At 31.7% G+C, this 14,709-nt stretch overlaps 1 protein-coding gene across 1 annotated transcript in view; it reads right to left on the reverse strand.

Moving 5' to 3' along the window:
• Positions 1-552: 552 nt before the first annotated feature.
• The window catches only part of LOC129221428 (aldehyde dehydrogenase, mitochondrial-like), a 37,157-nt gene continuing 23,000 nt past the window's right edge, over positions 553-14,709 (reverse strand). Inside the window, exons 7-12 of the mRNA XM_054855911.1 lie at positions 12,801-12,903; positions 10,839-11,023; positions 9,182-9,346; positions 5,890-6,047; positions 2,291-2,405; positions 553-702 (exon numbers count right to left, since the gene is read on the reverse strand). Of these exons, the coding sequence (XP_054711886.1) occupies positions 670-702; positions 2,291-2,405; positions 5,890-6,047; positions 9,182-9,346; positions 10,839-11,023; positions 12,801-12,903 (759 nt within the window). The 3' untranslated portion in view covers positions 553-669. The remainder of the gene's footprint in view (positions 703-2,290; positions 2,406-5,889; positions 6,048-9,181; positions 9,347-10,838; positions 11,024-12,800; positions 12,904-14,709) is intronic.

The raw sequence follows: 14,709 nt of genomic DNA on the forward strand, positions 1-14,709 counted from the left end.
TTCCATCAGATATAACAAATTGAAATTTTAGTTTCTAGCAATAAATAGAGGAGTCGGTCTCGGAAGATGAGGAAATCACAGTTCCGAATTTTTTGTTCTCTTCAATATATGCATTTTAGAGCGAAGAGGAGGATGTAATATTGAGAAAACTACAAAAAATAAAATAAAATAAAATAAATAAATAAAAATAAATCTTTATTTTCAACTATTTAATTAAATAACAATGCACTAATATTTTAAGACCCTTGTGCAAGTCTTTCAAAAATGTACCATTTTATTGGTTAAAACTTTATTTTGAACCACTAACATAAATTAAGTCATTTCTTTTTTAGAGTATTCAAACTTCAAACTTTTTTTTAGTGTAGGTATGCCGCTATATAAAACCACATATCATCAAAACAAATGTGATTTTAATTAGCGGTGGGCACTGTAAAACATTTACTCTATTCAATGTAAAATTCTCATCTCTGGTTTTTTTTCTGCTTCTTGTTTTTCTAGAAACCCATTAAAGCTATCATGTAATCATTCAATAAGTACAAAAACAGCAAAATGTTATCAAAAATAAAATGTATTACATTTTGATTGCAGTCAATAGACATCACAATCTCATGTGCACAGTACATTCAACAGTCAACTCAAATCTATGATGCTCGAATGAAAGCTAATTCATTAACTGTTCTTCTGAGGCACTTTCATTGTCACCTGCAAAAAGTAAATAAATAAATATTATATATATATGTTATATATATATATATATATATATATATATATATATATATATATATATATATATATATAATACTCACACAGAGTTTTATGGCTGAGTCTGATTCAATTCAGGTCCTAACAGATAAAATCTGGGTTTTACAGAAAAAAAAATGTATTCCAAAAATTTGAACCAATAAAAAGCTTTGATTAAAACCCTACTGTTTGTTGAAAATATGTATTACATAAAGTACATAAAGTTCTTCTTTAAATCAAATAAATATTAAATGCCTGAAGCATTAATTGACTATTTATATTATTTTATTTAAATAATTATCACTAAGGGAGTTACACCTCCATTTTCCCCTTTGGCATCACAAAGGAAGCAGACAACGAACTATACATACATGATAATTAAAACACTTGATCCGTAATCTTTAATTAGTTCTATTAACTTAATCTAAGACAAAGCCTTCGAGATGTTTTTTTAAAGCATATAACTACTGGTTGAAAATAAAAATGCTAGAAATGCAAAACTTAAAAAACTAATCTTTTTTGTTGGATATTAAAAAATGCATCCATAAATACAGTCAATTTGCAATAACTCGAAGTCCGATAACTCAAATATTACTATAACTCGAAGTTTTTATCAAGTCCTGATCCCTTTGTCTTTAATTCCATTAAATTATTCTCAATATCCCAAAGTTTCTTCAAAGATGGCTCGAGATTTATTTCGAAAGAACAAAAAAGAAAAAAAAGAAATTTGTTGAACTGTACTGTTTACACTTTGACTTTTTACTGGACTACGAATTTGCTTTTAAACAGTCAAGTTGTCAAGTCAACTAATTGTACCTTTATTCAAAGGCTGACCTAAGCTAAGATGCATTCCCCTTCATTCTTTAGTTTGATCATTTGCTGATAAGTTCCTGAGAGACAGATTGAGTTTTCTTTACTATTAAAGATGTCTAAGCAAGTACTCTGTTAATGACATTCAGAGAAAAATAGAAACTCCAAAGCAGTAGAATCCATGAATTCGAATTAGAAAGGAATGAAGAACTGTACCTTTCTTGAAGTAGAACCAGCTCTTTCAAGTGGTCCTGTTCCAGCAGTATCCAAATCAAAACCATGCTTTTGATTTTTTTTTCTCTTAATATTTTTTATTAAATTGTGCAGATTTTGCTTAAAAACTTTTAAGTTCTGTTATTTTGTCTGTTATATGTACATATTAATTACAATATTCGATGGTTTTTAATATTAAAATGTCGAAAACCCAAACTAGCGGTAAGTCGAACTTCTGATAAGTCAAAGTTTTTCGTTGGTCCCTTTAGATTTGAGTTATCGTGAATTGACTGTAGATATACATTTTTTTGGCCAAACAAATGATCAGATATGGAAATAAAAGACTTTATTTTCACTGGTGGTTGGTTAATCAATGGCTGGAATTAAATGACTTATTGATTCCTTTATATTTATATTCATTAAATACAAAAGAATCAATAATCAATAAAAACATTTCTGCTCATTTTATTTGTGTAATTACACAAAGCGAGTAAAAAAATAAATTAAGAGGGGGCTTAACACTTACTGTTTTGATTTCACTGTAGGCCTGCAGACCATATTCTCCAAGCTCTCGTCCAATTCCAGACATTTTGAATCCTCCAAAGGGTGCTTGTGCAGAGAAAACGTCATAGCAGTTGATCCTATGAAAACGGTAAAATCCAATGAACACATTTGGAAAATCTATACATATAATAAAATAAGATGTTTATGTGTGGCGCGCATCCCGGGAAAACGGTAAGGCCTAGAAAGATGAAATTTGGTATACAGGTGCAGTTTTTGCTGAAGATGTGCACCTCGGGCTTCGATTTTTGATATTTTAACTAGAAAAAAGTTATTTAATGTTTTGTGTGATTTTTAGCACTTTTTAGTACTTTTAAAACCTCACAGACCCCGAACCAATCGTGCCAGACAAATATTTTTTGTATTATAGTGTCGAAAATTTAATTTCAAATATGATGAATGAAAAAATTTTGAAGATAGAGCAATTTTTGTATTTTGTATGAATTTTTGAAAAAACCTTTAATTTGCATTTTTTCCTGGACTTTTTTTTTTCTAATATCATCCTGCAAGAAGTATCAAAGCTTCATTTCTTAAATTTAAGTTGGTAATAGTAAAAACATTTCGCCCTCTTCAGAAGAAAAAAGTTCTTAAAAATAAGCAATATTTTTTTTTTACAATTTTTTTAATGCTGAACACATCATGCATTTCCACGCATTGGTCGAAAAAAGCGTACTTCAATCTTTTATGCCTCTGACGTCACTACTTGGATTTCGATTTGATATTTACGATAAATCTTAATCTTTTTTTTTACTACATAGCTTACTTCTACATTTTATGACGTGATGACCACGTATTTTTCCGGCAGCGCTTGCTTTTTTTCTTTCCTTTTTTTTTGTTTTATTTAGGGATTGCAATTATTTTTTTCCAGCCCCCCCCCCCCAAGCTGGACATTTTGCTATATCTAGATTACGTTACATTTCATAGTTGTGCGCATTTAATTCAATAAAAACAGTGAGTTTTTTTTTTCTTTGTCAAGTGCTACTTTTTGCACTAAGGGGAGTTTTGCTCTACTTAAATAAAAAAAAGCGGTTTTTTGAGTGATCTTTGTTTTTATTAGGGAATGGGCCGGGAGGTTAAAATAAAAAGAGATGGATAAGAAAATTTAGAGATAGATCGTAAAGGTAGGTAGCCGCCGAAGGCGGCAATCTTGGCATAAAAATGTTAATGGCACAAAAAAAGATAGAGATGGATTGATTAATACTGCTGCCAAATTTATTTAAAACCCACTGAAGGCGGCAAACGCAAGTAAAAAGGTAAATGACAAGTTAGCCAAACAGTCGCCGTAGGTGGCTGCTTGCATAGAAAGGCGAATGGCATAAGAAGGTGAACCAGCTGGTCGCCGCAGGCGGCTAGTGAATAAATAAATAAAATGTTCAAAGTACAACGCATAATTCTTATTCCAAAACATAAACAGCTGAACTGTTGGACAAGCACTATTCTTGAACCTTGTGGATTAACTTTGCACTAGTCTGTAATTTTTAGTTTATATCGCTTCACAGGAACTATAATCAGTGATGTTCTAACCAATTTTTCTGAGGGTATACCCCCAGTAATCCATTACGCACAATATGTGTATGCAACCATATACATAGTATGTCATAATATGAAATTTTTTAAAGCTTGAGGGTATATGCTAGGTGTCTAAAAAATGCTTGAGAGTATACGGCATATATGGAGTATACCCAGAGTTGCCAACTTTTGAAAATCCAAAATCATAGCAGCATTATCGGGGGCGGGGGGGGGGGGGGGCGTGACCACTGCTTCAGAATCAAACAATGCTTCAGATTCAATGAACCGATACATCTTTACGCCGTGCAACTTTCGAAGAGCAATGCTTGTTGCACAGGGACGGTGGCACACATGTAGAAGTTTGATTTTCTGAACTTACCAGTTTTAGTTTTCATGCTGTTTTTTTTCTTTCTTTCTTGGAATTATAAAAAAAAATAGTAATGGAAAATACTTGGAAAATAGTAGTTTTTGGACCCGATTTTGTTGCGTTGTAGTTTAAAGCTGTAATTCGTAGAAACTATGATTTTTTCATAGCAGTTGGTAGCAAAGAGTATACTCTATGGGAACACCACTGACTATAATTAAATTTTAAACGAAAAAAAATCTAATCATGATTCCGACCTAAAACTCACTTGAATTTCGTTGGTCAGAACATTTTCAGAATTTAAATGTTTTCATAGATAACATGGGAAACAAGGAAAAGGAAAGATAATCACTACTAAAATTTACTAGTCGCAAAATCAGAATCAAGAGGAAAAATTGAACATTGAAATCCTTTTAAAAGTCTTTCTGACATATTAAATGTAATATTAAGTATTTTATTTGTTGGCAAACTCAAAATGGCAACAGACACACATTTTATACCACTGAGGGTCCTCAAATTCAGCAACGAAATCATGTGAATAAAAACTTAAAAGTGTAGTTAAAATGTGGTAAAAAATTTGAATTCTATATAACTAGGAAGTTCTAATCACACGCAGAAAAATTAGCTTTCCTTTTATAACATTTTGAATGGGCAAGTATATTTTACAACCAAATTGTGAAAAAAGGCTCATTTTTGAAGTTTTTAACCAATATGTTCGTTAAGTGTAATCCAAAAAAGAGACCTTGCTTAGAACAATCTGGATCAAATCTCCATTTGGACAAAAAAAAAAAAAAAAAACATTAAAAAAAATATTTGTTTAGGAACTACAGTTTCAGACAGATACACAAGCACAATCAAACCTTCTTTGTTGCATTGGAGGTTTAAAAAATGAGTGGGGCTGTTCACACACACAAAATAGAAAATTTGGATCAGACTTACCAGGGTTGATTGTACTTAAAACAGAGTAAGATTTTGAAGTCCAGTTGTACACAATTGAGGAGTAATTTATCAAAAGGGAACATATCTACTGTTTAGAAAAAATCATTTTATGACATTTTCTAAATCTTTCAGGTGACCTTTATAAAATCACTTACTCTCAAGAAGTCCAAACGTGGAAAACCCCCTTTTATTTAAGGGTAAAGTGTGGCTTTTCGGTCAAAAGGTAACAAATCCGTCCTCTGCACGTTTTATTTTGAACAAAAGGGGACATATCCTGAAAGAATCTGTAGTACGAAGACTTTTAGATCCAAAGGAACACATGTCCAAAATCCTCAAATTTTAATCCACTGATTTTAGGTTCATGTACTTCGATAAGAGAATATGAGAAGGTGAAATATTAGAGTTTATATTAGAGTTTTGGTGAAATTGGAATCCTCAACATTCAGGTTTTCGTTCAAAAGGACACATATCCAAAATTAAGATGGCGATATCTCCTTGTTTTTTTTACACAAACATTTCTTACTCTAGGCCATGATTTGCTGTGCTTTGTGCTCCATTCTGTACCCAGAGAAGTTGATAAAACTATTTTGCTCTTACCCTAATTCGTTTTTCTCACCTCCTTAACATTTTTAGAAAATGGATATGTTCCCTTTTTATAAATTAGTACTGAACTATAAGAGAGTAGTTCAGTTGCAAATAAGTGCAATTTTAAATAAAAGAAAGCAAGCAAAAGAAATGAAGCAGATGATTACCAAACAGTTCCTGCCCGTAATCCATTGGAGAAATACATTGCTTTGTCAATGTCTTTTGTAAAGAGACTGGCAGCGAGTCCATACATAGTCTTGTTGGCTCTCTCCAAAAGCTCTTCCACTGTCTTGAATTTGATGATTTGCATAACGGGCCCGAAAATCTAAGAAATGTAAAATAAATAAAAAGCTTTGTTTTAGAATACTCAATATTTCAAGTGAATCAACCGGGGTTTGAAAATATCATGATATTTTCGAAAATATAAAATATATCCGATATTTTGAAATATATCATATGTTTTGATATATGTATGAACTTTTCAATAAGCACAAACTAAAGTCTTCAAAATAGTAAATGCACCCTCAAATCACTCTTTATTTTCTTATATTATAATTATAATACATAGACTTACAATTAAGGTTTGTTTCATGATTTATATCTAACATTTCATTTTACATTTCTATCCATTTTAATGGAGTTCATTTAACATTAGATGTTTCACTTATTTTTCTTCTGTTAAGCTGCTTTTACACAGTTATATGATTCAGAAATAAAAAATACACACTGGTTGGTGCGCAGTCATAAGACACTTTCTTTTTCTCTGACCAATGTTTAATATTTAATTGGGCACTTTTAATATGAATTAAAACTGTTACATTACTTATAATTTTATGAATGTGAAATAAAAAACTAATATTATATAAGTTTGTTATATCAATGATGTAATAATATATCATAAAAATATAGTGCATAAGGTTTTGGTCATTTTTAATAATAAATGAACAATATTACTATGATTAATATAATTTTTATATTGAAAATACCGTAATTGAAAAAATAAATATTGAAAATACCAAAATATATTTTCAGTATAAATATAGGATATATATCGTGATATATATCAACTTTTCTCCACACACATCCCACCCTTTAGCTGTAAGCTTTAGGTTCCACCGTCCGGGGGGGGGGGGGGGTGCGTAGCGGGCCCCCCGCACGGCTGGGTGCGACATGATATATATCGGCGAACCCTGGAACCAACACAAACAATAATACAAAAACACCAAACAGGAAAGAAAAGTCAGTTCTAGACAGAGTTCACAAAACCTGGTAAAGCCTGAAAAAAATTGCAACTTTTTTTTTTGGTGGATTCCCTTGAAAAAATCCATTATCTCGGTAAAGTAGATTGTTTCCTATGGCATATTTGAGGGGGAGCTCGAAAGGGTCAAGGCTCCTCCTAATATAAGTTTAAAGCCACTCATTTTGAACAAGAATTGTAATATTTTCAAAGTAAAATTTGGAAGTTTCTCATAATATTCGTCTTGCGCCTCTTCCAAAATAAATTTCTACATACTACGCTTCTGGTACTGGGTATATACCGGGTATTATTCATGTTTGCAGTTTATAGTGCATTCATTATCGTATAACTTAGTCATAGATTGTGAAAGCAAACAGAATATACTAAATAATGTATTTTCAGATTACAAGGAGCAGTTTTTTCGAAACTTTACTTACACAATTTACTTATGAATAGAGATAAATGTTTCCATCTCAAACGGTCATACTTTAAAAAAAAAAGAATTTTGTTAATATTTTAAATAAATATTCAATTGTTTGCAAATTCATGTATTTTTTAAAAGATTTTTACATTTTTTAGAATATATTTCAGTAAAAATAGTTGCATGATTTTAAGTTATATACAGCTCTATGAAAAGTAAAAGTAGAAAAGCAGTACTTTGGTACCGTGTTTAAATAGAAATTAAGACAAAAATAATTCTTGAAAAAAATGCTTTTTTTTTTGTCAAAACCTTGACAAAAAAAAAAAAAAACATATAATTGATCAAAACTCCTGATGGGTTAAGCTTTTTCAAGTCTTTTTCGCAGATAGAAAACAGTTCATTCTAAATGGCAGCAAAAATAAGCAAATATTTTTCCACCCAGAGCAGATTGATCATCAACATCGTCCCTTAAGCATCCAATATATATTTAAACTATTTTGGTGACTTATGTGTCCTAAAATTCTAAAATTTGCTCTAGACTACATATTTCAGCTCTAAGGTCCTTTTGTCTCCCATCGAAACCAAAAGCTGCCTTTGCTCATCAAGTACTAATCAACATGTCAAACACTAAAAAGGAACTGAAGCCCTATCAGGTAACCATTACTGAAGATAAAACAGTGAACCCAGTGGCGCCTAAGAGTGCAGGTCCAAGCTACAAGCTGCAGACCGAACTTTTGAAACTTTTAAGGGGGGGGGGGGGGGTAATACGAGAGGGATTTTAATCGCACTTGAAAGGCTGTTATCTTAGGGGTGGGTGCTCCATTGCCCATTGGAAGATGGGTACCATTGGTGAACAAATCTATACATATAAAAATCAATGTCCTGAGATAATATATATACATATAAATATCAACACACCGCCAATACAGTGGACACCTCAGACTTGAAATTTGGCAGACATATCCACATGATTACAGAAGTATCCACTAAGAAAGGATTTTTTGAAATATCAATTAGTTCGGGAGAAATTAATTTAAATCCCTTAATTTCTGCAAAATTAAAACTTGTCATTGAAATTTAATTCCCTTATTTTCAAAGGCTTTCCTCCAGTCAAATCATGATTCATCTCAACTCTTGGTCGATAGTGAATTTTAAATTTGATATTGTTTCTCACGTTATTCTTTGAGGCTTTTCACAAGTCAAATAATAATGTTTCTGTATTTAGTTTTCACTTTTTTCAAAACTGGAAACGAAGTTTTTAAGAACATCATAGCAGATAAAATACATAAAGCATTTAAGTTTTATTTCACATCGTAAATGATAAAAGTAATGTAAATGATGATAAAAGTAAAGTAAATGATAAAAATCAATGTCCTGTTATAACATACATACACTAGCATTCTTGTACCCGGCATTGCTCGGGTAAAGAAAATCAATACTTTAAAAGGATCATTAATAACAGTTAAGGATCGCTTAAGGACAATGACAAATATATAAGGAGTCCAGGGGCCTCGGGACTGTCCCAAAATTAGAAAAAGTTATAGGTAATAAGTTATTATTATAGGGGATTTTCGTAACTAGGTGCACCAAGCACTGTTATCCTCTGCTACTTCCATTACCCGAGCAATGCCGGGTACAGAAAAGCTAGTATTTCATAAAACTACAAGTACTTGACCAAGTAAAAAGTTGACAACCGTTTGGAACTGATGGCAAACCCTAAAAATGGCCAAGCACATTAAAAAAAAAGAAAGAACAAGTCCTCAGCAGTACGTGATACTTTCTGTATTTCTAAAGAATTTACCTCTTCATTTGCAATTCGCATGTCATCTTTCACATCTGCAAAAACAGTTGGAGAAACAAAATATCCCTGATCTCCATGGCGACCTCCTCCACACAGCATTTTGGCACCTTCTGATTTCCCGCTTTCTATCAGATCAAGAATTTTGTTCATTTGCTCTCCATCAATCTGCAATTGCACACAAAAAGCTTTGGTTGATCGTTAGAATAAGATGAAGAAGTATTATAAAGGTCTTCTGTACGTATTCGGTAAGCTGAAAACTTAAACGATGTTTTCCTGGTATTTATACTTGGTAATGAACTAAATAATGCAAGTTCTTAGAAATTTTAATATTGAGATTACTTTTAAATACCCACGTGTATATGTATTTATATCTAAAATATCAAGAAAAAAACACTTACCGTGGAGGGGAAGGGGGTACAGAGTACATTTTTATGAATTTAACAAACACCTTTCTAAAAACATCCTTATTTTTTCAGATAATGCATTTTTAATTCTTATGTTTAATAGCTTCTAGCAATAACTAATGGATTGTAGAACTGAATAAAATCAACACATAAATCAATTGTGATCCAATGTTTAATTTTATCGCACATCAAAGACCGTACCTAAACTCTCAAAAACATTAAAATTTTGGGTCTTAATGAGAATGAAAATTAATATTATTAATTTACCCCCATTGCAACAAAACTTAACAAATAACTGAAGTGTAAAAGGGTAGATTGTGCAAAGAAAAGAAAAAATGTGTTTCCTTGCTCACATGTAGAAATTAGCAGCGGTGCAGAAAAGGGGGGGGGGCTTAAAACCACTCCCATGAAGAAACAAAATTTGAAAGAGTATAGCACCAATCAATTTTCTTCTGAAAAAAAAATGTTTACGGCTCTACCTTTATCTCTATCTATCTATCATATATCTATCTCTCTATGCTACATCTCGTCATTTATATCTCCCTCTTTTTACCCATTTTTTGAACTACATAAATGCATCTCTCTATACCTATTTTTTTATCTTTCTATCTATGCTTACCTATTCATACCATAAATTACCCCATATACCTATATCTACCTGTTTGTCTATCTATTTACTCATATCTATTTACATTTGTCCATTTATATCCATTTATATCTATCTACCTACATCAATCTACCACGTTTTTATATCACATATTATTATCTATCTTTCTATCTATTTATTCATATCTATTTATGTTTGTTGATCTATTTAAATCCATCTATTTTTATCATTATTCTACTTCTATCTGTCTGGTTGGGTTCAAAAATCAATGAATACTACCCCTCACGAAACATTTTTCATTACGCCACTGGAAAGTAGGCTCACAGTTTTAAATCACTGCTGGAATTCAGTAAATAGCAGACTATCAACCCCCCCCCCTTTTTTTTGTTTAATGAAAACGATGTTTTTTCTATTTTACCCAATGAAAGGGACTTCCATGGAGATAACTCAAAAGTTTTGCTGATTGGGCAATTGCAAAACAATTTTCCCGAGACATTTGGGGCACGTTGAAAAATTCTCTGACTCCCAGTCTTTTTCCAGAAAGAAAAAAATGAGCAAAAAAGCTTTGAAATTTGTGAACCACCTAAGTTTTTGGTTGTGCTACCACCCTAAGTTAACAGTGTTAATTTAAAAGGAGAAGAATTACCTGTGGTCCTTGTTGGGTTTTTGGATCAAACGGATTACCCAGAATCCTCTTTTTAGCAATTTCTGCACTCTTTTCAACAAACTGGTCGTAAATTTTCTCTTCGACGAAAATTCGAGATCCCGCACAACAGCACTGCCCTTGGTTGAAGAAAAGGCCGAGATGGGAAGACTGAATTGCATTATCCACTGAAAAACAAAATGTTCAAGTCATGTCTTGATATGCTTCAACAATTTAAAGGAATTTCAAATTTTAAAAATTTTACAAGCATTAATATACTGTACTATTTAAATATAGAATATATAACCCTATATACTCGCGTATTAGTCGATCTTGCATATAAGTCGACCCCTCTGGTATTAGGAGGGAAATTATGAAAAAATCCGAAACCCGTGTGTAAGTTGAGGCCCTACTTTCAGAAAAAAATCAGGAATGTTTTGCCGCTAATTTTGAATATAAACATTGTAAAAAAGAGGAAAATAAAATGCAATGAACATTTTTATGATAAATAATGTCTGATTATCATTCTTTTTCACTGAAAGGGTTCACTTTTATAGTGCGATGAGGTTTTATCAATGAAGTTATCGCACCGATGACTAATTTAATTAGTGCCCTTTTGTGTTGCAGAGTGTAATTGGAGTTCTTTGCAGAAAATAATACCTGTTGTTGAAATTATTTCTTTTTATTTCCTCCATGGTGATAAATACAATGATATCCTTGGCAAGCTATTTACATCTGATTTATGAAATTGCAAAATAAGTTCTCTCGAAGCATAGATAATTTAGTAAAACACGCAAAACCATTATTTGTAAATTTGCATTATGACAAATGAAGAGTCATTTATGCAATCGAGGTTTCAGTAATTTGAAGTTAAGGTTTGCAGATAAAGTTTACAGTTATAAAATGCCTAATCGAGAGCATGACGGCAAATAGCCGACTCGGCTGACCATGAAACTAAAATACGGCACCTTAAAAGAGAGAGAGAGAGCAACTAAGCAACAGAAGCAACATATATAGTCAGCCAGAGTCATTTGCCTGTAGTTCAAGACATGCATGTGAAATGCGCATTTCCCGACGTTAGGACGGCGGCCAATCAAATGGAAAAGTAACTTCGTCATTTCATGACGTAAGGCACTCACGTGTCTAAGATCGGGAAATACCTTACATACATAGAAATTAGCATTTGTGACTTTGCAAGACAAAAGAAAATAGGGATTTAATTAAAGCCAAATATATCAAAATAAACGTGAATTATTGATAATATTATTTGAAATTCCCAACAACCTTTGTGATCGCAATTTTTGTAAAGGGTTTGGTTTTTCTGTTACGATTTTTGTTACTTATTCCTTTTATTTTGAATAAATATCAATAAAAAATTGCACTGTAGCCATATTATACATTTAAAAAAAAAGAGCATTCATTCGTGATTATCGGGAAAATTCGCCAACACGGCGATCCCCGCACGATTCCTGTAGTCGCCCGTTTACAGTAATTATTGAGTCTTGATTTCACAATCAGATCATGTAAAATAATAGCAGAATGTGTAAGTATTTACTTCTATAGCATCTGCTTAATAGGGTTGGACTAAAATTGGGAAAATGTTCCCGTTTTCGGGTGTTTTTTTCCCCAAGAATTGATCGTGAAAAATTTTCGGAAGTTCTGCCCCGCGTATAAGCTGTCTTCTAACTTTTAACCTCGTTTTTTGTATTAAATTTCTCGACTTATACGCACTCGCGTATAAGTCGAGTATATACGGTATGACATTTTACTATTTATTTTGTTGGCTGGCAATCATTGCCTCAATCACACATATAATAAGTACATTAAACAACTTTCTTTCTTAATCTACATCCTTTTAGTCACTTTATTGTTGCTGTACTAACATTTTTGTCCAAGACTGTAGATGCAAAAGTTTTTAAAATGAATTCAATTGTAAATTAATCTTTTACAAGACAGTCTACTTACTATCAGCATCCTGAAAGATAATGTTTGGACTCTTTCCACCAAGTTCCAGCGTAATACGCTTTAGATTTGATTCTGCCGCTTCTTTCATCACTATCTTCCCGACCTTTCCGAAGATTTTTCAAAAAGTAAAAAAGTAAAAGAAAGAGCATTAAATGCACATGTACAATAGGGTGTATCAAAAAAAACTTTTCAAAATTCAATTTGTCATGTTGATAAAAAGTTGCCCCTAACAACCCACATACTACACAAAAAATTTCATTCAAATCAAAAAATATTTAAGTGTCCCGCAAGAGGCCTAAAGTTTATATTTTCCTTCAAAAAAACTTTTTCCTGATTTTTTTTTTTTTTAAGTAACAGAAAAAATGCTAAACTTTTTTCAAGTTGAAAATTGCGAGTAATAAAGCCAGGAATTATGGTCAAATAAAAGGTTTTGCTCTCATGCAGCATTTAGGTTCCTACATAGTACGCAAAAATAAGGATATTTTAAAGTACAAGTGAGAATTTTCATTATAAATATATTAGCTTTTAAGAAACTTTTTTTTTTGCAAATGTTGGTTTAAAAATTTTTCTGCTAATAAAAAAATTTTGATTTATTTCTTTATGTTTTATAGATAAAAAATATTTGAATTTATTTTCTGGTTACATTGTAAGATTAGTTATATGAAGTTAAAAAATAAATAAATAACTAAATGTTATGAAATAATCTTGTAAACATTTTTTTCATTTTACTACATACAAGTATGAAGTTATAAGAATTAAGTACAAAAAACAAAACACCAACACATGAGTAGAATATTGTGTGTATTATCAAGTTTTTTCCATACTACTGTTTTTAAACAGCTCTAAAAGGATGCGTGAGTTTTGCTGGAGGCTTTTTCAGCCTGAAACAAATGATTTTATATCAAGCTATCATTACTTACAAACTTATCAAAATAAACTATTTTGGAAAATTAAAAAAAAAACTTTAAATATTTAAGGAACTAATAATTAATTAATTTAAAAAATATGTCAAACACTTTTCAGAATAGATTTACTGAATTCAAAGAAATGATTTTCCTCCAATAAACCCCCAAATGAAAAAATTTCCTTTAAACTAAATCATCTTACTTCAGTCTCTTTTAAAGCTCATATTAATCCATAATGCGACGATTAACGATTAACGATTTAAAATAGCTTTGCGACGATTAACGATTTAAAATAGCTTTTTGTTTCACATTTTGGAAGTTCTTTTCTATCTATGATCCTTGACCGAATAAAGCCATCCCTTTCCTTTGAGCCGTGTACACATTTTGAAGTTACTGCTCATTCTGAACTTTTCCATCCAAACTTTTATCAGATTCAAGTTTTGCTTCGAACCGCGAGCTGTGCGGTGAAATCTCCTAGATTATGTTCTTGTCAGAATTTTCTAATATTCTTAATTGTACTTAAATGTAAAATAGTAATATAGTTTAGTTAATAGAAGTTTTGTCCAGTCCTTTTTACCAGGCCTCCGATTTATTATGAGTCTAAGTTTTCTGCTAGAATTATCTCACCTATTGACCTAGAAAAGAACCAACACTAGTTTTACTAATAACAAAGCTGAAAGTCTCTCTGTCTTTCAGGATCTCTGTGAGGCACATAGCGCCTAGACCATTTGGCCGATTTTCATGAAATTTGGAATTAGTTTGTAGCATGGGGGTGTGCACCTCGCAGCGATTTTTCGAAAATTCGATGTGGTTCTTTTTCTATTCCAATTTTAAGAACAAAAATATCATAAGATGGATGAGTAAATTACGAAATTATCATAACGTGGAACCGTAACATGGGCACAAGACAATTGGCGAGATACGAAATCATCATAACGTGGAACCGTAACATGGGTACAAGCCGATTGGCGATAAAATTCACCAAACGTTATTTGTAAATATAC

Source organism: Uloborus diversus, chromosome 4, assembly GCF_026930045.1.
Source record: "Uloborus diversus isolate 005 chromosome 4, Udiv.v.3.1, whole genome shotgun sequence".
In the NCBI taxonomy this organism is placed as follows: domain Eukaryota; kingdom Metazoa; phylum Arthropoda; class Arachnida; order Araneae; family Uloboridae; genus Uloborus; species Uloborus diversus.